Source organism: Triticum dicoccoides, chromosome 4A (genome assembly GCF_002162155.2).
Source record: "Triticum dicoccoides isolate Atlit2015 ecotype Zavitan chromosome 4A, WEW_v2.0, whole genome shotgun sequence".
NCBI classification, from domain to species: domain Eukaryota; kingdom Viridiplantae; phylum Streptophyta; class Magnoliopsida; order Poales; family Poaceae; genus Triticum; species Triticum dicoccoides.
Window position 1 is genome coordinate 3,582,926 of NC_041386.1, and position 25,560 is coordinate 3,608,485.

The 25,560-nt window shown below is 44.0% G+C and overlaps 1 protein-coding gene across 1 annotated transcript; it reads left to right on the forward strand.

Annotated features, from left to right (window-relative positions):
- Positions 1 to 22,982: 22,982 nt before the first annotated feature.
- LOC119284503 (origin of replication complex subunit 2) lies at positions 22,983 to 25,317 on the forward strand. Its single transcript, XM_037563620.1, has 6 exons — positions 22,983 to 23,243; positions 23,348 to 23,454; positions 23,566 to 23,698; positions 24,203 to 24,497; positions 24,586 to 24,813; positions 24,931 to 25,317. The coding sequence occupies exons 1-6, from the start codon at positions 23,058 to 23,060 to the stop codon at positions 25,125 to 25,127; spliced, it is 1,146 nt and encodes a 381-aa protein (XP_037419517.1). The 5' UTR covers positions 22,983 to 23,057; the 3' UTR covers positions 25,128 to 25,317.
- The last annotated feature ends 243 nt before the right edge of the window (positions 25,318 to 25,560 follow it).

The following is a 25,560-nucleotide window of genomic DNA, read 5'->3' on the forward strand; positions in this document are numbered from 1 at the left end:
TTCCGATCAGACTCGGTATCCCGGTACAACAAGGCATTTCGACAGGGTAAAACTAAACCAGCAACACCGCCCGAATGTGCCGACAAATCCCGATAGGAGCTGCACATATCTCTTTCTCAGGACACACTCAGATGAGCGCTCCATACAACTAAAACCAAACCTCGAGTTTCCCCGAGGGGGCGCTGCACAGGACTCTAGTTTGGACCAACACTCAGAGGAGCACTAGCCCGGGGAGGGGTAAAATAATGATAACCTAAGGAGCACGACTCCCAAGAGAAAACAAAAGGCTAGGTGGCGAATGGTAAAACCAATGTTGGCATTGCTGGAAGAGCTTTACTTAAGGCGAACTGTCAAGGGGTTCCCATTATAGCCCAACCGTGTAAGGAACGCAAAATCCGGGAACATAACACCGATATGACGGAAACTAGGGCGGCAAGAGTGGAATAAAACACCAGGCATAAGGCCGAGCCTTCCACCCTTTACCAAGTATATAGATGCATTAATTAAATAAGATATATAGTGATATCCCAACAAGTAAACATATTCCAACCAGGAACAACATCTCCATGTTCCAACAAGGAACAAAACTTCAATCTTCACCTGCAACTAACAACGCTATAAGAGGGGCTGAGCAAAGCGGTAACATAGCCAATCAACGGTTTGCTAGGACATGGTGGGTTAGAGGCTTGGTTCAACAATATAGGAGGCATGATAAGCAAGTGGTAGGTATCGCAGCATAGGCATAGCAAAAGAGCGAGCAACTAAGCAAGCAAAGATAGGAGTGATTTCGAGGGTATGGTCATCTTGCCTGAAATCCCGCAAGGAAGAAGAACGAGTCCATGAAGAAGACAAACGGATGTAGACGAACGGGTCCTCACAAACGCGACGTTATCGGAACCAACCCGAAGAAGCAACACCAGAAAGAAGCAAACGACATAGTAAACAACCACCACAAAGACATGGCATGATGCACAAACAAGTATGATGCATGTCCGGTTTAATGAAGCATGACATGGCAAAGTGCACAAACAATCCTACAAATTAAGTGGAGCTCAATATGCATCGGGATGCATATTGACAAAACACCACGTCAATTAGTTAGTTCTCTCCCGGTTAGGTACTCAACAATATTAAATGTTGTTAAACATGGCAAGAGGGTGAAGCACAACAAAACTACCTATCTAGGCAAGTTTAAATGAGGCCGGGAGCAACGAACAACAAATCCGGAAACTCCTCATGAGCATAAATTAGGTTTGGTACTGTTCTGCCCTAAACATAATTTTAGAGTTGTTAAGCATGCAAGATGAGTGCACCATGTTAAACTAGACAAAATTCCACCCCAATTACATATAAAGTTTATTAAATTCCGAGTTACGGTTATTTAGTTATGAATTAAACCATTTTAGCATGACATAGGAGCAAATTAATGCAAACAACATTTTAAATATTTTAAACATGGATGAAAGTTGGATATTATTAATCTACACAAAATTCCGAGCAAGTTTCATATATAAATCATTTTAATCCGATGCACGGTTAGTGAGTTATTAAATGCATGAACTAGGGGGACTATTCTGCAAAACTGGCAATCTCTGGAATAATTAGGAAAAATCCCAGGCGCTGAAAAAAAACATCACGGGCCGAAATGGACTAGCCCAACAGCAGGAAGGAAAAAAAAGAGGCGGGGCGCTGGGGGTGTCTCACCCCTGGGCTGCGGCCCGTGAAGGAAGAGGAGGCAGGCCGGAAGGGCGGCGCGGATCTGGAGCTGGGCCAGGGAAGCTGGAGAGATGGGCCGTCCCACGAGGCACAGGTGAGCGAGAACCCCGTCGTGCTCCCCCTGAGCTCGAAGCCGAGGATGGCCATGGCGGCGGCCCAGCGGTACAGGGACTCCGGCGAGGGCTGCGAAGGCGGGGGGCGCGCGGGAGGCGCCGGAAACGGGTAGATCGGCGGCGGGGCAACCGGATCTGGGGCGGAGGACGCCCAAGGACGACGGGGAGGCCGGGTTCGACGAGAAGGCGGCAGCTCCGGCGAGACCCGTCCACTCCGGCGACGAGCACGAGGCATGGGACTCCGGCGAGGGCCCCTGGGGAGAACAAAGAGAGGACGCTCATGAGAGAGAGAAGCAGAGAGGAAGAGGATGGCGGCGCTGGTGACCTGGCGAAGCGGCTGGGCGAAGCTCCGGCGATGGCCGGCAAAGGGGCGGCGGCGGCGCGCCGATCCAGCAAGGCGAAGGGGAACCGGGCGCTCCTGTGCGGCGGCGGCGAAACTGGGCCCGCGCGGGCCCCGGATGGGCTCCGCGGGCCGACAGCGAAGTGGGGCGACGCGGGCGCTGACATGGCGCGATGTGGTTGGAGGAGAGTGGCGGCGGGGCGATGTGGCGGCTTCTGATTGGATAGCGTGAGGTGGAGGCTGGACGCGTCCGGCGGGTGCGGACATGTCCGGCGGCGGAGTGGGAAGAAGCTAGGGTTAGATCTGCGCGAGGATTTCGGAGGGAGACACATATATATAGGTAGAGGGAGCTAGGAGAGTCCAAATGAGGTGCGGTTTGCAGCCACGCGATCGTGATCGAACGCTCTAGATGAAGGAGCAGAGTAAGGTGGGTTTTGGGCCAAATTGGAGGGGTGTTGGGCTGCAACACGCACGAGGCCTTCTCGGTCCCTCGATTAACCGTTGGAGTATCAAACGAAGTCCAAATGATACGAAACTTGACAGGCGGTCTACCGGTAGTAAACCAAGTCCGCATGACAAGTCTCGGTCCAATCCGGAAATGTTTAATGCCCACACATGAAAGAAAGGTAGAAATGACCACCGGAGGAGAACGAAGCGCCGGAATGCAAAACGGATAACGGGGAAAATGCTCGGATGCATGAGACGAACACGTATGCAGATGAAATGCACATGATGACATGATATGCAATGCATGACACGCAAGCAATGACAAGGCAACACCAGCGAATAACTGAACGACACCTGGCACATTGGTCTCGGGGCGTTACAACACTCCACCACTACGAGAGGATCTCGTCCCGAGATCTAGAATGGCACCGGAGGGACAACGGAAGAGAAAGAGAAGAGGTAAGACTAAGTTGCTTCTTTGACAAACGAGTGAAACCAAAGAACCTTGAAAAGGTTACACAAATTTAAGAACGAATACAACGAAGGTGAACAAAGTCGAAAACACTCCGTTAGCAAGAAGGGACAAAGAACATTGCGAAAATCTTGAGGTTGAAGGGGCAAGATATTTATTGAAAACACTCGGTTAAAGAAGGGGATCAAGTAAGACCAAAATTCGGGCAGCGCTCCGGTTGAAACGGAAGGCAAAAACTTGATAAAATGAAAAGAACTTGAGCAAAAGGGCACGGCACTCCGGTTTAATGGATAGACATGAAAAAACACAATCCTGTCAAAGCAAGAAGATGGGTTGAAGAGAGCAACATCAGAAAGCCTCCAGAACAAAAGAATAGAAGATATATAATTGAAATAAGAGAATTGAGAAGAAAAGGCCAATTTCTGCCACAAAAGAGTTTGAAAAGGCATCTTTAGGAGAAAGGTCGAACGGAGTTGTTGGAAAACCAACAACGAAAAGGATAAGTTTGATATGGTCTTATGGAATACATCTCGAATTATGAGGTGACAACCTGCCACTCACGGAAAAGAATTGGATTGATATGAACAAATTTACGAGAAAGGTATGTCGCACCGGAAAGGACAAATGAAGAGCTTGGATCATTTATGAGCACCATAATAGCAACAATCCTTAGGGACAGCTTTAGGTGAAATATAACCCAAGATAGCTCCAATGACGAGATTGATGGATTTAAAAATGTCTCATTCTAGACAGCATGTGAATCATGAAAACCCGAACTTAAATTATCAAGAATGACATAATACCACCTCGAATGATAAGGTAGACAGAAATGCACTCCGGATAGCAAGATGAAGAATGCTTGAACTCCTTAGAAAAGAATCTCGATGAACATTTCGAGAAGGAATATAAATCCTTGATGAACCAACATGTAGAATCTCCAAGAAGAACTCCGGTAAAGAAAGGATAACGAGAAGAAAGAGAAGTTGAAAACACAAGGTGAAACCTTGCAATGCTTTAGATGGATCTCCGTGATGATATAATTGAGAGTACTTGGAACTCCGGAAAAGAAAAGATGAAACAAGTGAAACCAAGAATTTTTGATGAGCCTCCGGAATAAAGAATTAATCACTTGAATGAAACCAGAATAAGAATTACATTATGCTTATCCTTCACCACTTTAAATTGATGACAATCAACGGATTTGACATATTACTTATTCTCGTAGAAAAGATTAAGAGAGATATAACATAAACTTGAGAAGGTCTTCAATGAACCACCGGTAGGGTTGAAACAACGAATGAATTGATATGATGACCAAGGAAGAGAACTCTTGAACAGACCACCATAAGAATTGAAAATGGTCGAAGTAGGGGTGCATCACCGGTAAGAATTAGCAAATGAAAGAAGGTACTTGAGAGAATTTAGATACACCTGGAACGGAGAGATCACACGCTGATTAAAGAATATTGAATGATGCACCGGTGAGATTTTGGGGAACGAGAGCTGAAAGCTGGGAATGAACAAGTCTTCTGAAATGATGGGCTCCGGATAATCCAACTGAGAAGACTCTTGAATTACTTCGGATGGTGAAAAGAATTCTCACAATCAAAACAATTATGAGAGGATGGTATCAAGCTTGAACCACGAATCTTGAAGAGAATGGAGCAAGATTAAAGAGAAACTCTTTTTCGGTCTTCAAATGCTGAGAATGACGACGAGAAACACCATCGTGAATTGTTGAGAAACTCCGGAATAAAGAAGAATAGGCAAGTTGAACCAATGATGAAAAGAATTTGACAGATCTTGGAGAAAACATTTGGCTGATGAAAAACTTCATTCTTACGTCAAACTTTGAAATGGATTTGAGAATAACTCCGGTAGAAATTGGAAGAGTCAGGTAAGATCCTGGGAAAAGACCTGTGGGTTAGGGCCCACTCAAAAGAAACACCGTAGAACAATTCAAAAGAGAGAAAGCAACGGTTGAATTACATGGCTTGAATGAGATAACAATCTCGAATAGGTTGAGCGGATCTTGGATGACAAGACGAGCCTTCTGAGTTATCTTCAACACTTCGGAACAATTGAACAGCGAGAGGTGAATGATTAAGGATTGCACCGGCATGAGAAGGTATTTGAAACGAGGAAAAAGGATATGATCCACAAAGCTTGACTTGGTTCCACCGGAGAAGAAAAGAACGAAAGATGATGAACTTGAAGCTCTGTTAGAATCTTCATGAGAATCACCGGATAAGGATATTGATTGAAAAGAAAGGAGAGACTTGAAATCAGTAAAATGGATACTTGATTAAGAAATCTGAGTTCTCGGAGAAAAGGGGTGGGAGGGCGGGAAAAACAAAGACAATTTGGGATGGATGAAACGAACACCGTAGAGAAAGCTGAGATTGAAACTTGCGGATGTTGAAATGTACGGATCCACTTGAGGAGAAGCACATCGGTGAAAAGGATTGACATGACAACCTCGATTATCATGACGGATTAGTATTCACATAGAAGTATGAGAACACCACTTGGAAAAGGTATGGAATCAACATTTGACTTCGAAGCAACTCGAATACCACAACTCAAAAGAAAACAAAGGATTGGCTTGCAGAATCAGCCAGAACAAACATATGATAGAGATTTCGCCCGAAGTTTTCGTGGTGGGGCCTACACGGGCTCGATCGTACAGCACCATCATGTACAAGGCAGTGCACATGACATACGAAGCGTCCCCGAGTCGGCATAGCCAAGGACTCTTTAAGACACAACGAGACCACTGTAAAACCGACCGTGAATAGGCGGACCACTAGACGTCGAACCCCAATTTCATATCATACATCTGTCGGAAAGATATCCTAAGAGCTACTTGATTTCCCACCTATGAAACTCCCGAACCTTTCCGGTTATGCAATCAGGTGTTGGGGATACAGGGGAAGCATAATATCTCACCCAAAACTAACAAATCCTACATCCAGCTGTATCCATCCTTCAACACATAACCAAGAAACCTTCGGAAATCATCTACCTCAACCTTCGAAAAGCATCCGTTATACGAGTTATGGCGATACTCCCGAACTCCCGCCCCAGTACTGGGTGGCGTCGAGGTTATCTCACCAATGAACTGCATAAAAGAGATTTTCGATGTCGGCGTACTAAACTCAGGTATTCCAGAATTGCAACAATAAAATTATGATGACAACACCTCAGAGCTCAACTCCCCGGGACACTTCCACTAAACCCCTGACAGGAGGCACCAAGACAATGTTCTCATCATAAAACCATCGGAACGATTCCAAGATACCCGCGTGATCCTAATTTTTTTTTTAAGTGAAACTTGAGAAGAGAAGAGTCAAAACTCTACGTCAGGATGCCTTACCAGAGCGATGAAGGGACTGGGAAGTAAAAAGAATTCCTAAACTCTCCGATATATAATTCCTAAATGACTCAAAACATTTTTCTAGACACAACTCGGCCGCTAAAAACGATCAAGCAATGGGGCTCCTAAGGTCGGGGAAGGCTCTGATACCAACTTGTAACGCCCTCGATGCGGCTATATCTCCCACGTGTCGAAGCACGACTTAGAGGCATAACCGCATTGAAAGCAATGTCGCAAGAGAGGTAATCTTCACACAACCCATGTAATACATAAGGGAAAGAGATACATAGTTGGCTTACAATCGCCACTTCACACAATTACAGGAATAAAACATTACATCATCCAAATACAATCAAGGCCCGACTACGGAGCCAAAATAAAAGAAGAACCCCAAATGCGACAAAAGGTCCCGATCGACCCCAACTGGGCTCCACTACTGAACAATTAGAATGAAACAACATAAAGGACAAGATCTTCAAAGAGCTCCTCCTTGAGCTTGGTGTGTCATCGGCAAGGACTCATCGGCACCTGCAAACTGGTTTTGGAAGTATCTGTGAGCCACGGGGACTCGGCAATCTCGCACCCTCGCGATCAAGACTATTTAAGCTTATGGGTAAGGTAAAGGTATGAGGTGGAGCTGCAGCAAGCGACTAGCATTTATGGTGGCTAACATACGCAAATGAGAGCGAGAAGAGAAGGCAAAGCACGGTCGATGAAACTATGATCAAGAAGTGATCCTAAACAACCTACGTCAAACATAACTCCAACACCGTGTTCACTTCCCGGACTCCGCCGGAAAGAGACCATCACGGTTACACACGCGGTTGATTCATTTTAATTAAGTTAAGGTTCAAGTTATCTACAACCGGACATTAACAAATTCCCATCTGCCCATAACCGCGGGCACGACTTTCGAAAGTTCAAATCCCTGCAGGGGTGTCCCAACTTAGCCCATGACAAGCTCTCACGGTCAACGAAGGAATAGACCTCCTCCCGAGATGTTCCAATCAGACTCGGTATCCCAGTACAACAAGACATTTCGACAGGGTAAAACTAAACCAGCAACACCGCCCGAATGTGCCGACAAATCCCGATAGGAGCTGCACATATCTCTTTCTCAGGGCACACTCAGATGAGCGCTCCATACAACTAAAACCAAACCTCGAGTTTCCCCGAGGGGGCGCTGCACAGGACTCTAGTTTGGACCAACACTCAGAGGAGCACTGGCCCGGGGGGGGGGGTTAAAATAATGATGACCCTTAGGAGCGCGACTCCCAAGAGAAAACAAAAGGCTAGGTGGCGAATGGTAAAACCAATGTTGGGCATTGCTGGAAGAGCTTTACTTAAGGCAAACTGTCAAGGGGTTCCCATTATAGCCCAACCGTGTAAGGAACGCAAAATTCGGGAACATAACACCGATATGACGGAAACTAGGGCGGCAAGAGTGGAACAAAACACCAGGCATAAGGCCGAGCCTTCCACCCTTTACCAAGTATATAGATGCATTAATTAAATAAGATATATAGTGATATCTCAACAAGTAAACATGTTCCAACCAGGAACAACATCTCCATGTTCCAACAAGGAACAAAACTTCAATCTTCACCTGCAACTAACAACGCTATAAGAGGGGCTGAGCAAAGCGGTAACATAGCCAATCAACGGTTTGCTAGGACATGGTGGGTTAGAGGCTTGGTTCAACAATATAGGAGGCATGATAAGCAAGTGATAGGTATCGCAGCATAGGCATAGCAAAAGAGCGAGCAACTAAGCAAGCAAAGATAGGAGTGATTTCGAGGGTATGGTCATCTTGCCTGAAATCCCGCAAGGAAGAAGAACGACTTCATGAAGAAGACAAACGGATGTAGACGAACGAGTCCTCACAAACGCGACGTTATCGGAACCAACCCGAAGAAGGAACACCGGAAAGAAGCAAACAACATAGTAAACAACCACCACAAAGACATGGCATGATGCACAAACAAGTATGATGCATGTCCGGTTTAATAAAGCATGACATGGCAAAGTGCACAAACAATCCTACAAATTAAGTGGAGCTCAATATGCATCGGGATGCATATTGACAAAACACCACGTCAATTAGTTAGTTCTCTCCCGGTTAGGTACTCAACAATATTAAATGTTGTTAAACATGGCAAGAGGGTGAAGCACAACAAAACTACCTATCTAGGCAAGTTTAAATGAGGTCGGGAGCAACGAACAACAAATCCGGAAACTCCTCATGAGCATAAATTAGGTTTGGTACTGTTCTGTCCTAAACAAAATTTTAGAGTTGTTAAGCATGCAAGATGAGTGCACCATGTTAAACTAGACAAAATTCCACCCCAATTACATATAAAGTTTATTAAATTCCGAGTTACGGTTATTTAGTTATGAATTAAACCATTTTAGCATGACATAGGAGCAAATTAATGCAAACAACATTTTAAATATTTTAAACATGGATTAAAGTTTTATATTATTAATCTACACAAAATTCCGAGCAAGTTTCATATATAAATCATTTTAATCCGATGCACAGTTAGTGAGTTATTAAATGCATGAACTAGGGGGACTATTCTGCAAAACTGGCAATCTCTGGAATAATTAGGAAAAATCCCAGGCGCTGGAAAAAAAACATCACGGGCCGAAATGGACTAGCCCAACAGCAGGAAGGAAAAAAAAGAGGCGGGGCGCTGGGGGTGTCTCACCCCTGGGCTGCGGCCCGTGAAGGAAGAGGAGGCAGGCCGGAAGGGCGGCGCGGATCTGGAGCTGGGCCGGGGAAGCTGGAGAGATGGGCCGGCCCACGAGGCACAGGTGAGCGAGAGCCCCGGCGTGCTCCTCCTGAGCTCGAAGCCGAGGATGGCCATGGCGGCGGCGCGGCGGTACAGGGACTCCGGCGAGGGCTGCGAAGGCCGGGGGCGCGCGGGAGGCGCCGGAAACGGGTAGATCGGCGGCGGGGCAACCGGATCTGGGGCGGAGGACGCCCAAGGACGACGGGGAGGCTGGGTTCGACGAGAGGGCAGCAGCTCCGGCGAGACCCGTCCACTCCAGCGACGAGCACGAGGCATGGGACTCCGGCGAGGGCCCCTGGGGAGAACAGAGAGAGGACACTCATGAGAGAGAGAAGCAGAGAGGAAGAGGATGGCGGCGCTGGTGACCTGGCGAAGCGGCTGGGCGAAGCTCCGGCGATGGCCAGCAAAGGGGCGGCGGCGGCGCGCCGATCCGGCAAGGCGAAGGGGAGCCGGGCGCTCTTGTGCGGCAGCGGCGAAACTGGGCCCGCGCGGGTCCCGGATGGGCTCCGCGGGCCGACGGCGAAGTGGGGCGGCGCGGGCGCTGACATGGCGCGCTGTGGTTGGAGGAGAGTGGCGGCGGGGCGATGTGGCGGCTTCTGATTGGATAGCGTGAGGTGGAGGCTGGACGCGTCCGGCGGGCGCGGACATGTCCGGCGGCGGAGTGGGAAGAAGCTAGGGTTAGATCTGCGCGAGGATTTCGGAGGGAGACACATATATATATAGGTAGAGGGAGCTAGGAGAGTCCAAATGAGGTGCGGTTTGCGGCCACGCGATCGTGATCGAACGCTCTAGATGATGGAGCAGAGTAAGGTGGGTTTTGGGCCAAATTGGAGGGGTGTTGGGCTGCAACACACACGAGGCCTTCTCGGTCCCTCGGTTAACCGTTGGAGTATCAAACAAAGTCCAAATGATACGAAACTTGACAAGCGGTCTACCGGTAGTAAACCAAGGCTGCATGACAAGTCTCGGTCCAATCCGGAAATGTTTAATGCCCACACACGAAAGAAAGGTAGAAATGACCACCGGAGGAAAACGAAGCGCCGGAATGCAAAACGGATAATGGGGAAAATGCTCAGATGCATGAGACGAACACGTATGCAGATGAAATGCACATGATGACATGATATGCAATGCATGACACGCAAGCAATGACAAGGCAACACCAGCGAATAACTGAACGACACCTGGCACATCGGTCTCGGGGCGTTACATATGACACTTGTCATCCTTTAGTTGGCTGAAAAATATGGCTGAAAACGAATTAGGTTTCATCCGGATGTAGAATAGACAGTCCCTTAAATAAATTCTGCAGCATACATTGATCCCACGTCTAAGGACTAAAATAGTCTAGACGTGAGGGGGGTGTTGAAATAGATTGCCCGCCTCTCTCCATCAGTTTAGACTTTTGGACCAGTCGGCTGGAGCATAGATTCAATAGTAGATCCACTCGTTTGCCGATCATTGCTTCTCATGCCGCTATTAGGGAAGGTTTCTTGCTGGGAGCCTGATATTGACGTTTATCATGATGGATGCACATGACATCGAGGGAGGGGGCGTACCAACAGGAGCCATGGACCGGGGATATTGTAGAGATAATTAGAGATTAAAGGTCAGAGTGGAGGCCGGCTTTCCAAAAAGCTACCATTGCCGCAATAGAAGCTCGTCTATGAACCAGCCGGGATGACACCCGCGGAAGGAGTTGGATCCACCCCTCCTCCATGTATAGAGAATTAGAGATCAAAGATTTGACTTGAGGCCGACTTACAAAAAAACTACCCATTGCCATAGTAGGAGCTCATCTATGAATCAGCTCCGACAACACCCGCGCCAACACTCCTCCAAGTTATCACTGATAATGGAGGCCCTATCCTGCATCGCCACCAGCATGGTCCTTCAAGGCCAAAAGGAAAATCACTACACCCTATGGATATGGCCCTGCCCAATGTCATGTCTAATCCATGGTTGAGGTCGGCGTCATCACCGGATCGGTAAGAAAGCCAACTCCGGAACCCCAGCGGTCGATCTGATCCGGTGGAACTGAATGGATTCAACCTCCCGAACAACACCAAAGCCCTGAGGTACCTTGGCTTGAACAGAGAGAAATAAGGAAGAGGAGGACCAACGCACCACGGACACCATCTTGACAAACGCAATCACCACACCAAAGGGGGATATAGTTTAAGAGAATTACGAAGAACCGCGGAGGCGAGCCGGACTGGCGGTCGTGCCGGAGGAGAGCCTTCACTCGAAGATGGGATCAGGACCGCACGCTGTTGTAGCCATGGGAACAAATTTGTGTAGGAAAGGAGGACTCGATGATAGGGAAAATACATGAGAGGGATCAATGGTGGGAGAGAGAAGGCCGTGTAGTACGCTAGTCATCTTATGGTGTGCATGTTCTGTAGTTGTAACTGAATAGTCTTTTTGGTGACAAAGGTTCATGGGATGGGTACATGTAATTGATCACACGATTTGTTATCAACCTGTGGTAGACCCTCCTATAATTGTTGGTGTGGTTGGGTTGCTGATGTAGACAGTTTGCATGTTAAGATAAACATGGTAGTAGGGATGAGTGAAATATGCCCTAGAGGCAATAATAAAGTTGCTATTTATATTTCCTTATATCATGATAAATATTTATTATTCATGCTAGAATTGTATTAACCAGAAAATTAGTACATGTGTGAATACATACACAAACAGAGTGTCACTAGTATGCCTCTACTTGACTAGCTCGTTAATCAAAGATGGTTAAGTTTTCTAGCCATGGACAAGAGTTGTCATTTGATAAACAGGATCACATCATTAGAGAATGATGTGATTGACTTGACCCATCCGTTAGCTTAGCACTATGATCGTTTAGTTTATTGATATTGCTTTCTTCATGACTTATACATGTTCCTATGACTATGAGATTATGCAACTCCCGAATACCGGAGGAACACTTAGTGTGCTATCAAATGTCATAGCGTAACTGGGTGACTGTAAAGATGCTCTACATGTGTCTCCGATGGTGTTTGTTGAGTTGGCATAGATCGAGATTAGGATTTGTCACTCCGTGTATCGGAGAGGTATCTCTCGGCCCTCTCGGTAATGCACATCACTATAAGCCTTGCAAGCAATGTGACTAATGAGTTAGTTACGGGATGTAGCATTAGTGAACGAGTAAAGAGACTTGCCGGTAATGAGATTGAACTAGGTATTGAGATACCGACGATCGAATCTCGGGCAAGTAACATACCGATGACAAAGGGAACAACGTATGTTGTTATGCGGTTTGACCAATAAAGATCTTCGTAGAATGTGTAGGAGCCAATATGAACATCCAAGTTCCGCTATTGGTTATTGACCGGAGACGCGTCTCGGTCATTTCTACATAGTTCTCGAACCCGTAGGGTCGGCACGCTTAACATTCGGTGACGATCGGTATTATGAGTTTATGTGTTTTGATGTACCGAAGATAGTTAGGAGTCCCGGATAGGATCACGGACATGACGAGGAGTCTCGAAATGGCCGAGACATAAGTATTGATATATTGGACGGTTATATTCGGACACCGGAAGTGTTCCGGGTGATTTCAGAGAAAACCGGAGTGCCGGAGGGTTACCGGAACCCTCCCCCCCCCCGGAACTAGTGGGCCTAGATGGGCCTTAGTGGAGAGATAGAGGGGCTGCCAGGGCAGGCTGCGCGCCCCCTCTCCCTTGAGTCCGAATTGGACTGGGAGGGGGGACCCTTTCCTTCCCCTCTCCCACTCCTTCCTTCCCCCTAGGAAAGGAGGAATCCTACTCCTACTAGGAGGAGGATTCCTCCCCTCCTTGGCGCCCCCTAGGGCCGGCAAGCCTCCCCCCTTGCTCCTTTATATACGGGGGCAGGGGGCACCCTAGAACACACAACAAACAACTGTCTTAGCCGTGTGCGGTGCCCCCCTCCATCATAATCCACCTTGGTCATATCGCGTAGTGCTTAGGTGAAGCCCTGCGCCGGTAGCTGATACGTCTCCGTTGTATCTATAATTTTTTATTGTTCCATGTCAATATTATACAACTTTTATATACTTTTGGTAACTTTTTATACTATTTTTGGGGACTAACATATTGATCCAGTGCCCAGTGCCAGTTCCTGTTTGTTGCATGTTTTTGTTTTCGCAGAATAGCCATATCAAACGGAGCCCAAACAGAATAAAAACGGACGAAGAATATTTTTGGAATATTTGTGAACTATGGGAAAAAATCAACACGAGAAGGTGCCCGAGGAGGCCACGAGGCAGGGGGCGCGCCTGCCCCCCTGGGCGCGCCCCTGACCCTCGTGGGCCCCCCGTAAGGTGGTTGTTGCTCTTCTTTGGCCGCAAGAAAGCTATTTCCGAAAAAAATTGAGGCGAAGGTTTCAATCCAATCGGAGTTACGGATCTCCGGATATCTAAGAAACGATGAAAGGGCAGAATCCCAGAACGCAGAAACAGAGAGAGACAGAGAGACAGATCCAATCTCGGAGGGGCTCTCGCCCCTCCCATGCCATGGAGGCCATGGACCAGAGGGAAAACCCTTCTCCCATCTAGGGAGAAGGTCAAGGAAGAAGAAGAAGGAGGGGGGCTCTCTCCCCCTCGCTTCCGGTGGCACCGGAATGCCGCCGGGGGCCATCATCATCACCACAATCATCACCAACACATCCGCCATCTTCACCAACATCTCCATCACCTTCCCCCTCTATCTACAGCGGTCCACTCTCCCGCAACCCACTGTACCCTCTACTTGAACATGGTGCTTTATGCTTCATATTATTATCCAATGATGTATTGCCATCCTATGATGTCTGAGTAGATTTTTGTTGTCCTATCAGTGGTTGATAAATTGGTATGATTGGTTTAATTTGCTTGTGGTTATGTTGTTGTCCTTTGGTGCCCATCATATGAGCATGCGCGTGGATCACACCATAGGGTTAGTTGTATGTTGATAGGACTAAGTATTGGAGGGCGAGAGTGACAGAAGCTTCAACCTAGCATAGAAATTGATGCATACGAGATTGAAGGGGGACCAATATATCTTAATGCTATGGTTGGGTTTTACCTTAATGAATGTTAGTAGTTGCGGATGCTTGCTAATAGTTTCAATCATAAGTGCATAGAATTCCAAGTCAGGGATGACATGCTAGCAGTGGCCTCTCCCACATAAAACTTGCTATCGGTCTAGTAAAGTAGTCAATTGCTTAGGGACAATTTCGCAACTCCTACCACCACTTTTCCACACTCGCTATACTAACTTTATTGCTTCTTTACCTAAACAGCCCCTACTTTTCATTTGTGTGCTCTTTATATTCTTGCAAACCTGTCCCGTTACACCTACAAAGTACTTTTAGTTTCATACTTGTTCTAGGTAAAGCAAACGTTAAGCGTGCGTAGAGTTATATCAGTGGTCGATAGAACTTGAGGGAATATATGTTCTACCTTTAGCTCCTCGTTGGGTTCCACACTCTTACTTATCGAAAGAGGCTACAATTGATCCCCTATACTTGTGGGTTATCAAGACCTTTTTCTGGCGCTGTTGCCAGGGAGCAATAGCGTGGGGTGAATATTCTCGTGTGTGCTTGTTTGCTTTATCATTAAGTAATTTTTATTTGTTGTTCTAAGTTGTTCTCTATCTTTAGTTATGGATATGGAACACGAAATACCAAAAGCATTAGGTGTACCTGTTACTCATGGAGATGGGGAACCTCCTAAAACCCTCGATGCTGGTTATGTGAAAAATATTATGTACTACTTTGATAATCCCGAGAAAACCCCATTCAATTATGTAATGGGAGACACGTTGGATCAAAGTGAATACTTTAGGGATTATCGCTTGACTCAAAAAGGGAAACTATTATGGGATCAAATTCATATGTTGCATTGGTATGCTCGGGAACTATGCTTGAGATATGACTATACTTGTTGCTCTAGGATGAAGGCTCCACACCTTCCCTTTTCATGCAAATTTAATGATGATAAAACCTTGCTTATTATGCTAATGGTATATATGATTACTATGATGTGGAACAAATAGAAGAATTTGTTGCTTTTATGGGTGCTTATGAAATTGAATCTTTGTTTAAAGAGTGAAAATTTTGATGATTCAGTTTATAGACCTGAAAATTTAGCTATCCTTAAATATTGCTATGAGAATTATGAATTCAATTCCGATATTGATGATTTTATTGAGAGAGTCTCCGCTGTCCAAGAAGAGACTAATATTTTGCAGGAGTCTATGGAAAAAGAAATTGACAAAACTGTGAGCTCATTGGATGAAAAAAGATGAGGAGGAGAGCGAAGAACAAAAGGAGGAAGAGTGGATTGATCACCCGTGCCCACCTTCTAATGAGAGTAACTCTTCAACTCATACATTGTTTAATTTCCCTTCGTGCTTATCGAAGGATGAATGCTATGATGACTGTTATGATCCCGTTGATTCTCTTGAAATATCCCTTTTTGATGATGCTTACTATGCTTGTGGTCAAGATGCCAATATGAATTATGCTTGTGGAGATGAACTTGATATAGTTCCTTATGTTAAACATGAAATTGTTTCTATTGCACCCACGCATGATAGTCCTATTATCTTTTTGAATTCTCCCGACTACACTATATCGGAGAAGTTTGCCCTCATTAAGGATTATATTGATGGGTTGTGTTTTACTATTACACATGATGATTTTGATAGATATAATATGCATGTGCTTGCTGCTCCTACTTGCAATTATTATGAGAGAGGAACTACATCTCCTCCTCTTTATGTTTCCAACATGATAAAATTGCAAGAAACTGTTTATATTATACATTGGCCTTTACTTTGTGTGCATGAATTATTCTTTTATGACATGCCGATGCATAGGAAGAGAGTTAGACATAGTTGTTACATGATATATGTTACTTGTGCTCAGTACTAAATTACAAATCATTATTAATTAAAATTGGATTTGATATACCTTGGGATCCGGGTGGATCCATTACTTGAGCACTATATGCTTAGCTTAATGGCTTTAAAGAAAGCGCTGCTAGGGAGACAATCCGGAAGTTTTAGAGAGTCATTTATTTCCGTTGTGTGCTTTTATAAAGTTTAGAGTAAAAATAATGTGCCTATGTTTGCCTTTAGGATGTTTACATTGCTTGTTTGTTTGTGCGGTGCAGGATAGAAACTTTGGCTGTAGTGCGTGATTTTACATTTTTTACTGGAACGTCAAACAGTTCTGATATTTTTTGCACTGTCTTTCTATACAAGTTGTTTATTTTTCCTAATTTCGGTAGAAATTTTGGAGTACCAGAGGTATGGTTAATGTTCATATTATTACAGACTGTTCTGTTTTAGACAGATTCTGTTTTTGATGCATAGTTTTCTTGTTTTGATGAAACTATCGATTTATATCAGTGGATTAATCCATGGAAAATTTATATTACAGTAGCTATAATGCAAAAACAAAATATGAATTGGTTTGCAACAGTACTTAAAGTAGTGATTTGCTTTATTATACTAACGGATCTTACCGAGCTTTCTGTTGAGTTTTGTGTGGATGAAGTGTTGGAAGATCAAGGAGGTCTCGATGTGAGGATAAGAAGGAGAGGCAAGAGCTCAAGATTGGGGATGCCCAAGGCACCCCAAGTAAATATTCAAGGAGACTCAAGCGTCTAATCTTGGGGATGCCCCAGAAGGTATCCCATCTTTTTTCAACAAGTATTGGTATGTTTTTGGATTTGTTTCGTTCATGTGATATGTGCAATCTTGGAGCGTCTTTTGCATTTAGTTTTTACTTTTATTTTATGCACCATGCTGGTATGAGATAGTCCATGGTTGATTTATAGAATGCTCTTTGCACTTCACTTATATCTTTTGAGTATGGCTTTATAAACGCTTCATGTGCTTCGCTTATATCAGTTGAAGTTTGGATTGCCTGTTTCTCTTCACATAGAAAACCGCCATTTGTAGAATGCTCTTTTGCTTCACTTATATTTGTTAGATCATGGGCATACCTTTTGTAGAAAGAATTAAACTCTCTTGCTTCACTCATATCTATTTAGAGAGTTGAGAGGAATTGGTCATTCACATGGTTAGTCATAAAATCCTACATAAAACTTGTAGACCACTGAATATGATATGTTTGATTCCTTGCAATAGTTTTGCGATATAAAGGTGGTGATATTAGAGTCGTGCTAGTTGAGTAATTGTGAAATTGAGAAATACTTGTGTTGAGGTTTGTAAGTCCCGTAGCATGCACGTATGGTGAAGCGTTATGTAATGAAGTTGGAGCATGAGGTATTTATTGATTGTCTTCCTTATGAGTGGTGGTCGGGGACGAGCGATGGTCTTTTCCTACCAATCTATCCCCCTAGGGGCATGCGTAGTAGTACTTTGCTTCGAGGGCTAATAAACTTTTGCAATAAGTATATGAGTTCTTTATGACTAATGTGAGTCCATGGATTATACGCACTCTCATCCTTCCATCATTGCTAGCCTCTTCGGTACCGTGCATTGCCCTTTCTCACCTCGAGAGTTGGTGCAAACTTCACCGGTACATCCAAACCCCGTAATACGATACGCTCTATCACACATAAGCCTCATTATATCTTCCTCAAAACAGCCACCATACCTACCTATCATGGCATTTCCATAGCCATTCCGAGATATATTGCCATGCAACTTCCATCATCATCATATACATGACTTGCATTTATTGTCATATTGCTTTGCATGATCGTAAGATAGCTAGCATGATGTTTTCATGGCTTGTCCGTTTTTTGATGTCATTGCTATGCTAGATCATTGCACATCCCGGTACACCGCCGGAGGCATTCATATAGAGTCATATCTCTGTTCTAGTATCGAGTTCTAATATTGAGTTGTAAGTAAATAAAAGTATGATGATCATCATTATTAGAGCATTGCCTCATGAAAAAGAGAGAGGCCAATGAAGCCTAAATAAAAAAAGGGGGCCAAAGAAGCCCGCAAAAAAAAGAAAAAAAGAGGGGGCAATGTTACTATCCTTTTACCACACTTGTGCTTCAAAGTAGCACCATGTTCTTCATATAGAGAGTCTCTTGAGTTATCACTTTTATATACTAGTAGGAATTTTCATTATAGAACTTGGCTTGTATATTTCGATGATGGGCTTCCTCAAACGCCCAAGGTCTTCATGAGCAAGCAAGTTGGATGCACACCCACTTAGTTTTCAGTTTGAGCTTTCATACACTTATAGCTCTTAGTGCATCCATTGCATGGCAATCCCTACTCCTCACATTGACATCAATTGATGGGCATCTCCATAGCCCGTTGATTAGCTGCGTTGATGTGAGACTTTCTTCCTTTTTGTCTTCTCCACACAACCTCCATCATCATATTCTATTTCACCTATAGTGCTATGTCCATGGCTTGCGCTCATGTATTGTGTGAGGGTTGAAAAAGCTGAAGCACGTTAAAAGTATGAACCAATTGCTCGGCTTGTCATCGGGGTTGTGCATGATTTGAATGCTTTGTGTGGTGAAGATGGAGCATAGCCAGACTATATGATTTTGTAGGGATGAGCTTTCTTTGACTATGTTATTTTGATAAGACATAATTGCTTGGTTAGTATGCTTGAAGTATTATTGTCTTGATGTCAAATGATAGACTATTGCTTTGAATCACTCATGTATTAATATTATGCCATGATTAGATGCATGATCAAGATTATGCTAGGTAGCATTCCACATCAAAAATTATCTTTTTTATCATTTACCTACTCGAGGACGAGAAGGAATTAAGCTTGGGGATGCTGATACGTCTCCATCGTATCTATAATTTTTTATTGTTCCATGCCAATATTCTAAAACTTTTATTTACTTTTGGCAACTTTTTATACTATTTTTGGGGACTAACATATTGATCCAGTGCCCAGTGCCAATTCCTGTTTGTTGCATGTTTTTGTTTCGCAGAATATCCATATCAAACGGAGTCCAAACGGAATAAAAACGGACGGAGAATATTTTCGGAATATTTGTGAAATATGGGAAAAGAATCAACGCGAGAAGGTGCCCGAGGAGGCCACAAGGCAGGGGCGAAGGTTTCAATCCAATCAGAGTTACGGATATCCGGATATATAAGAAATGGTGAAAGGGCAGAATCCCAGAACGCAGAAACAGAGAGAGACAGAGAGACAGATCCAATCTCGAAGGGGCTCTCGCCCCTCCCATGCCATGGAGGCCATGGACCAGAGGGGAAACTCTTCTCCGATCTAGGGAGAAGGTCAAGGAAGAAGAAGAAGGAGGGGGGCTCTTCCCCCTCGCTTCCGGTGGTGCCGGAACGCCGCCGGGGGCCATCATCATCACCGCAATCTACACCAACACCTTCGCCATCTTCACCAACATCTCCATCACCCCCCCTCTATCTACATTGGTCCACTCTCCCGCAACCCGTTGTACCCTCTACTTGAACATGGTGCTTTATGCTTCATATTATTATCCAATGATGTGTTGCCATCCTATGATGTCTGAGTAGATTTTCGTTGTCCTATCGGTGGTTGATGAACGCGCGTGTGGATCACACCATAGGGTTAGTCGTATGTTGATAGGACTATGTATTGGAGGGCAAAAGTGACAAAAGCTTCAACCTAGTATAGGAATTGATGCATACGGGATTGAAGGGGGACCAATATATCTTAATGCTATGGTTGGGTTTTACCTTAATGAACATTAGTAGTTACGGATGCTTGCTAATAGTTTCAATCATAAGTGCATAGAATTCCAAGTCAGGGATGACATGCTAGCAGTGGTCTCTCCCACATAAAACTTGCTATCGGTCTAGTAAAGTAGTCAATTGCTTAGGGACAATTTCGCAACTCCTACCACCACTTTTCCACACTCGCTATACTAACTTTATTGCTTCTTTACCTAAACAACCCCTACTTTTTATTTACGTGCTCTTTATTTTTTGCAAACCTAACCCGTTACACCTACAAAGTACTTTTAGTTTCATACTTGTTCTAGATAAAGCAAACGTTAAGCGTGCGTAGAGTTGTATCGGTGGTCGATAGAATTTGAGGGAATATTTGTTCTACCTTTAGCTCCTCGTTGGGTTCGACACTCTTACTTATCGAAAGAGGCTACAATCGATCCCCTATACTTATGGGTTATTAGTAACTTCGTTATCACTGTCATCACGCCGTCGTGCTAACGAAGCTCTCCCTCGACACTCAGCTGGATCGAGAGGTCGTGAGACGTCACCGAGCCGAACGTGTGCAGATCGCGGAGGTGCCGTACTTTCGGTAATAAGATCGGTCGGATCGTCAAGACGTACGACTACATCAACCGCGTTGTCATAACGCTTCCGCTTACGGTCTACGAGGGTACATGGACAACACTCTTCCCCTCTTGTTGCTATGCATCACCATGATAGATCTTGCGTGTGCGTAGGAATTTTTTTGAAATTACTGTGTTCCCCAACATCTCTTAGGTATATAGGATGAGCTCTAGCCAATATCTCTAGGGTTTAGAAAGGTACTTTGGATACAATGAAGGAAAATTACGGTTTCAGCACTTTAATTAATCATTCTGAGGCCTGTTCGATCATCATTTCAAATTCATTTGAATTTATTTATGGTGCACTTTGGTCATTTACATACAATTCTACTGAAGTACCTTAAAATTTTTTTTGCTGATTTTAGGATCAAATTGTAACACACTTGTAATTCAATTTTGTAACACTTTCTGTAAATGTCCAGAATATACAATAAATGGAGGATAGCAAAGAATCTCGAAAACACAAAATCTTTCAACAATAGGCCTCCAATATGATCTAATCCGTGTGGAAAATAGCAGAAGCCAAATTTCAATCTTATTTGTGGTGCTTGATTCCTAGCCCCCTCCCCATTTTTGGCACTTGAAAAAAAGAAAAAACAATGTTTTCCCATAAAAAGTTGAAAACTCCTTTTGTTATTCTTGTTTGGCATGCCAACCCACATGTGTGTATGTGCCAAATATGGTCACCTTATCATGAACTATGTCATGGATATGGCCATGAGCTTGGTTATTTGGCTTGAAAGTCATGAATCTTCCTACATGTTAGTTCAATTTGTGAACACCTTTTTAAGAAATCATCGTGTTCCTAGTTTATTATTTTCTTGGCAACTAATACATATAGAAGGACTCCATGTGAAAGGGGTGCAATTTTCTTTACTTTTTTAAATGAGATCAAAATTGTAGGCTGACCATTCATAGTAAGGTATGAAGTTTTTAACTTTTTTTGGATACTATATACAATCCTACTTGAGCATCTTAAACTGTTTTTTGCAAATTTTTAGTACCAAAATATAACACACTCGCAGTTCAATTTTGAATTACTTTTAGTAAATGTCCAAAAATTCATATAATCATTGGAATATAGCAAAGACTCGAAATCTTTTGGCGGTATGCCGCCAATACGGTCTACTTTATGTGAAAATAGCAAGATCAAAATTTCAATCTTATGTGTGGTACTTGACTAAAAAATATCTCTGGCATTTCGCAAACGGAAAATCAACGTCTTCCCATAAAAAGTTAGAGACTCTCTCCCGTTCTTATTTGGCATGCCAAGCCACATGTGTGTGTGTGCGCGCGCGTGCGCTAAATATCATCACCTTATCATAAACTATGCCGTGGATATGGCCATGAATTTTGTCATTTGGCTTGAAAGCTATGACCATTTTGCGAACATTTTTTTTAAATCACAGTGTTCCTAGTTTATCATTTTTCCTCGCAAGCACTACACAAAAAATGAGTACATGCGAATGGATCGTAATTTTGGATTTTTTCTTCATTTTCTTTAATTTTTAAACAATGTCAAAATTGCATGCATGAGTATTCGTAACAAGGGGTTAACTCTTTGATTTTTGTGTGTGTGGATATTCTATACAATTCTAGTTGAGTACCTTAAAACGATTTATGTCAATTTTTAGGACCATAATTCAACACACCTGTAGTTCAATTTTAAACTTCTTTAAGTAAATATTTGGAAATTCATATAATCAACAAAATATAGCAATGAAGATCAAGAACTCAAAATCTTAGCCACGGGTTCCCAGATCGAGCCACCAGACCCGTCAGAAGACATCGGGCAGGAGAGGCGCAAGAAGATCCGCCACCCGGCTGCCGGTCTGACCTCCAGCCCGTCTTTAGCATCCAAGCCCCAGCCGTCAATCGCCCAAAGTCAAGGGGTTCCACTCTGCTAGCACCACGCCAACAAATCTGGGGAAGGGCGTCAGTGACATTTTAAGGAAATGTTAATACAATGTTCACACATCTTTTGAAAGCCTGTATCATTCAAAAAAATCATGACATTGAAAAAAATGTTCACTTGTTTCAAAAATATGTTCATGACATTTTACGAAAATGTTAATACTACAATGTAAAAAAATGTCCGCAGAATTTCAAACAAATATTTCACACCATTCAAAGAAATGTTCAACATTTATTTGAATTCTTTTAACATATATTAAAAGAATGTACTTGAATATGAAAAATGTAAAATGTGTATTGGAAAAAGTAGACATGTATTGAAAGTAAAAAATATTTAAAAGTAAAAAAATGAAAACCCAATATAAAAAAATCGATAAAAATCCACGCTGAAGCTTCTAAAACCGGTACAAACCAAGGCCGAACAAAACCGCCTCGCGCAGCCCGGCCCACAAAGCCGAGCCCCATTTCCCGCTAGAAGAGGCAACGAAGCGCGGGAAAGGCAATTGACACCGAGCATTAACCGCCCGTGTGCCCCTTCCCCGTCCTCCATCCTTGCGGCGGCGGCGGCGGGGGAAGAGGAAGCGAGTTCCTATGGCCCCAAGAGGCGGTCACGCGGCGGCGAGCTCCGGCTCGGAGGACGAGGAGGAGGAGGCGGAGGCGGGCTTCTCCAGGAGCTATTTCCTCGCCAAGGAGAAGGAGACCTCCTCGGCCAAGAAGCGCGCCCGCGCCGCCGCAGCCGTCGGCAAGCTCTCCGACCTCAACCTCGTCGACGAGCAGGTCTACCAATCCACCTCTCCTCGGAATCCTCCGACCCACCTCTTCGCTTCTCGCGCCCTTATTTATCTTGCTACGATTTGCTGATTAATTTGGGATCTGGGCAGGTGCTGCGGGCGTCCCTCGCCGAGATCCCCCCGAAGCACGAGAAGGAGGTGGAGGCCCTCACGAGGAGCTACAAGGACCAGTACCGCAACTGGCTTTTCGAGCTGAGGTATCGCCTTCTTCCGACTCTAATAAGCGCCACGGCACCGCACAAATTTCATTTCTGCTTGGATTACTGATAATGTCGATCGAAATGAATGGTCGCGCTGTTCTGCTGTAGGTGCGGTTTTGGCCTGTTGATGTATGGATTTGGGTCTAAGAAGCTGTTGCTGGAGGATTTTGCCTCCACGACCTTGACCGATTTCACTGTCATTGTGGTCAATGGTTATCTTCCGTCCATCAACTTGAAGCAAGTATGGCCTTCTGCCTAATATACTGATCTCTTGCCTGTATAATTGCTTGCCTCTGTACTCTCTTTTAAATGCTTTCAAAACTGTTGCACATGTATCATGTGTAGCTGTCTTGAACTTTCAGTCTTCGTGGACAAAAAAACCAAAAATGGCTGAATTGGCTTGGTTTCTATCAACCAACGCTCACAGAGATCAATTGGCTTTAACCTCTGTTAGCTAACAGGTTTGGGAATGAAAAGTAGATGAAACAACCACATGAAACAGGGGTAAACTTTTGCATATTAAAATCTACCAACTACCACTTCAATTGCTATGAAAAAATTGGTCTTATAGTTGTATTGTATGGAACACCTAGAGGAAGTTTCCGTGCGATCTTGGTTTGCACATCCAGATTGCCAGATTTGATGCCTTGGGTAAAGGAAATGCAGCCGCATTTGATTGCTAGATTTGTAACATAAACGCACTTTGAAGTACCAATTCTGCCTCTCTTAATCTCTTCTTTTTCAGGTATTGGCAACAATAGCTGAAATGTTTTGGGAGCAGACAAAACTTAAGCGAAAACGTCACTCAGGAACAAGGTCCCAACCATCACAAAATTTTGCATCCCAATCAATGGATGATATTATCTCGTTTTTGAACAACCAGACATCAGAAGATGGGGTTGATGGCGTGTGCCTTCTCATTCACAATATAGATGGACCTGCATTGCGTGATGCTGAATCACAGCAGTGTCTAGCACAAGTTTCTTGCTGTCCACAAATCCACGTTGTTGCATCAGTGGATCATGTCAACGCACCTTTATGTAAGTTCCTGCCACATTTAGCTTCCTTCTTTTCTAACGCCTTCATTGTTTAAGGTATCCTAAACTGGCAATTACTGACTTACTGTAGTGTGGGACAAGAAGATGGTGCACACACAGTTCAAGTGGAGCTGGTACCATGTCCCAACATTTGCACCCTACAAAGTTGAATGTGTGTTCTACCCATTGATACTTGCCAGTGGCGGTCATGCACAAACCACAAAAACTGCCCTCGTTGTTCTTCAGAGTCTGACACCAAATGCACAAAGTGTCTTTAGAGTTCTTGCTGAATATCAGTTAGCAAATGAAAAAGAGGAAGGTAAGTAATGTGGTGTTTTTTCTTGAGAAGCACAGGGCAGCCTGTTTTATTGAACTTATTTTCCCTGCAAGACTTTCCATATTTTGTACACTAAATCACATTTGCAATGTTTGTCAGGTATGCCTGTCAGCAGCTTGTATACCAAATGCCGTGAGCGTTTCCTGGTGAGCAGTCAAGTGACATTGAACTCCCACCTGACAGAGTTTAAAGATCATGATCTTATAAAGATCAAAAAGCACTCTGATGGCCAAGATTGCCTCCACATCCCCCTTGTTCCTGATGCGCTGGGGAAATTGCTGCAAGAATTGGCCTGATATTCTGAATTTTTTACCTTTCGGTTGATTATTTGATTCAGCAAAACTCTTCCAAAGGAGAGGATTAATCTGCTACATGTAGTGTTACCATGAAATTAACTCAGTTGAGTATTCCATACTGTTCTACATAGATTATCCATCACTTATGATTTATGAAATGGCTGAATGTTGCATGTTACTCATGTCATTATCTTTCTTTGTCTCAGCATTTTTGTTGAGTTTCAATATGGCATTGCGTAATTTTCAATACGGAACTGTATTCAGAAGGCCATGTTTGATATCTTGATCAAAGCATGGATTGCTCCAAAAGATCTGCGCATATCTATCAACTCCCAAGTATTCGGCCTACACAAAATTTTCATACTTTTGGGTGCATTTGTTCTCAACTTTTGAAGTTGTCTTTCTTTCGATACTCCAAAAGCAACTATTCATG

Excerpts from the sequence above, each read along its gene's own strand:
- LOC119284503 (XM_037563620.1), top strand. The coding sequence starts at position 23,058 with ATGGCCCCAAGAGGCGGTCACGCGGCGGCGAGCTCCGGCTCGGAGGAC. Across the intron at positions 24,498-24,585 it reads TCATGTCAACGCACCTTTAT|TGTGGGACAAGAAGATGGTG; the intron begins GTAAGTTCCTGC and ends GACTTACTGTAG. Across the intron at positions 24,814-24,930 it reads AGCAAATGAAAAAGAGGAAG|GTATGCCTGTCAGCAGCTTG; the intron begins GTAAGTAATGTG and ends AATGTTTGTCAG.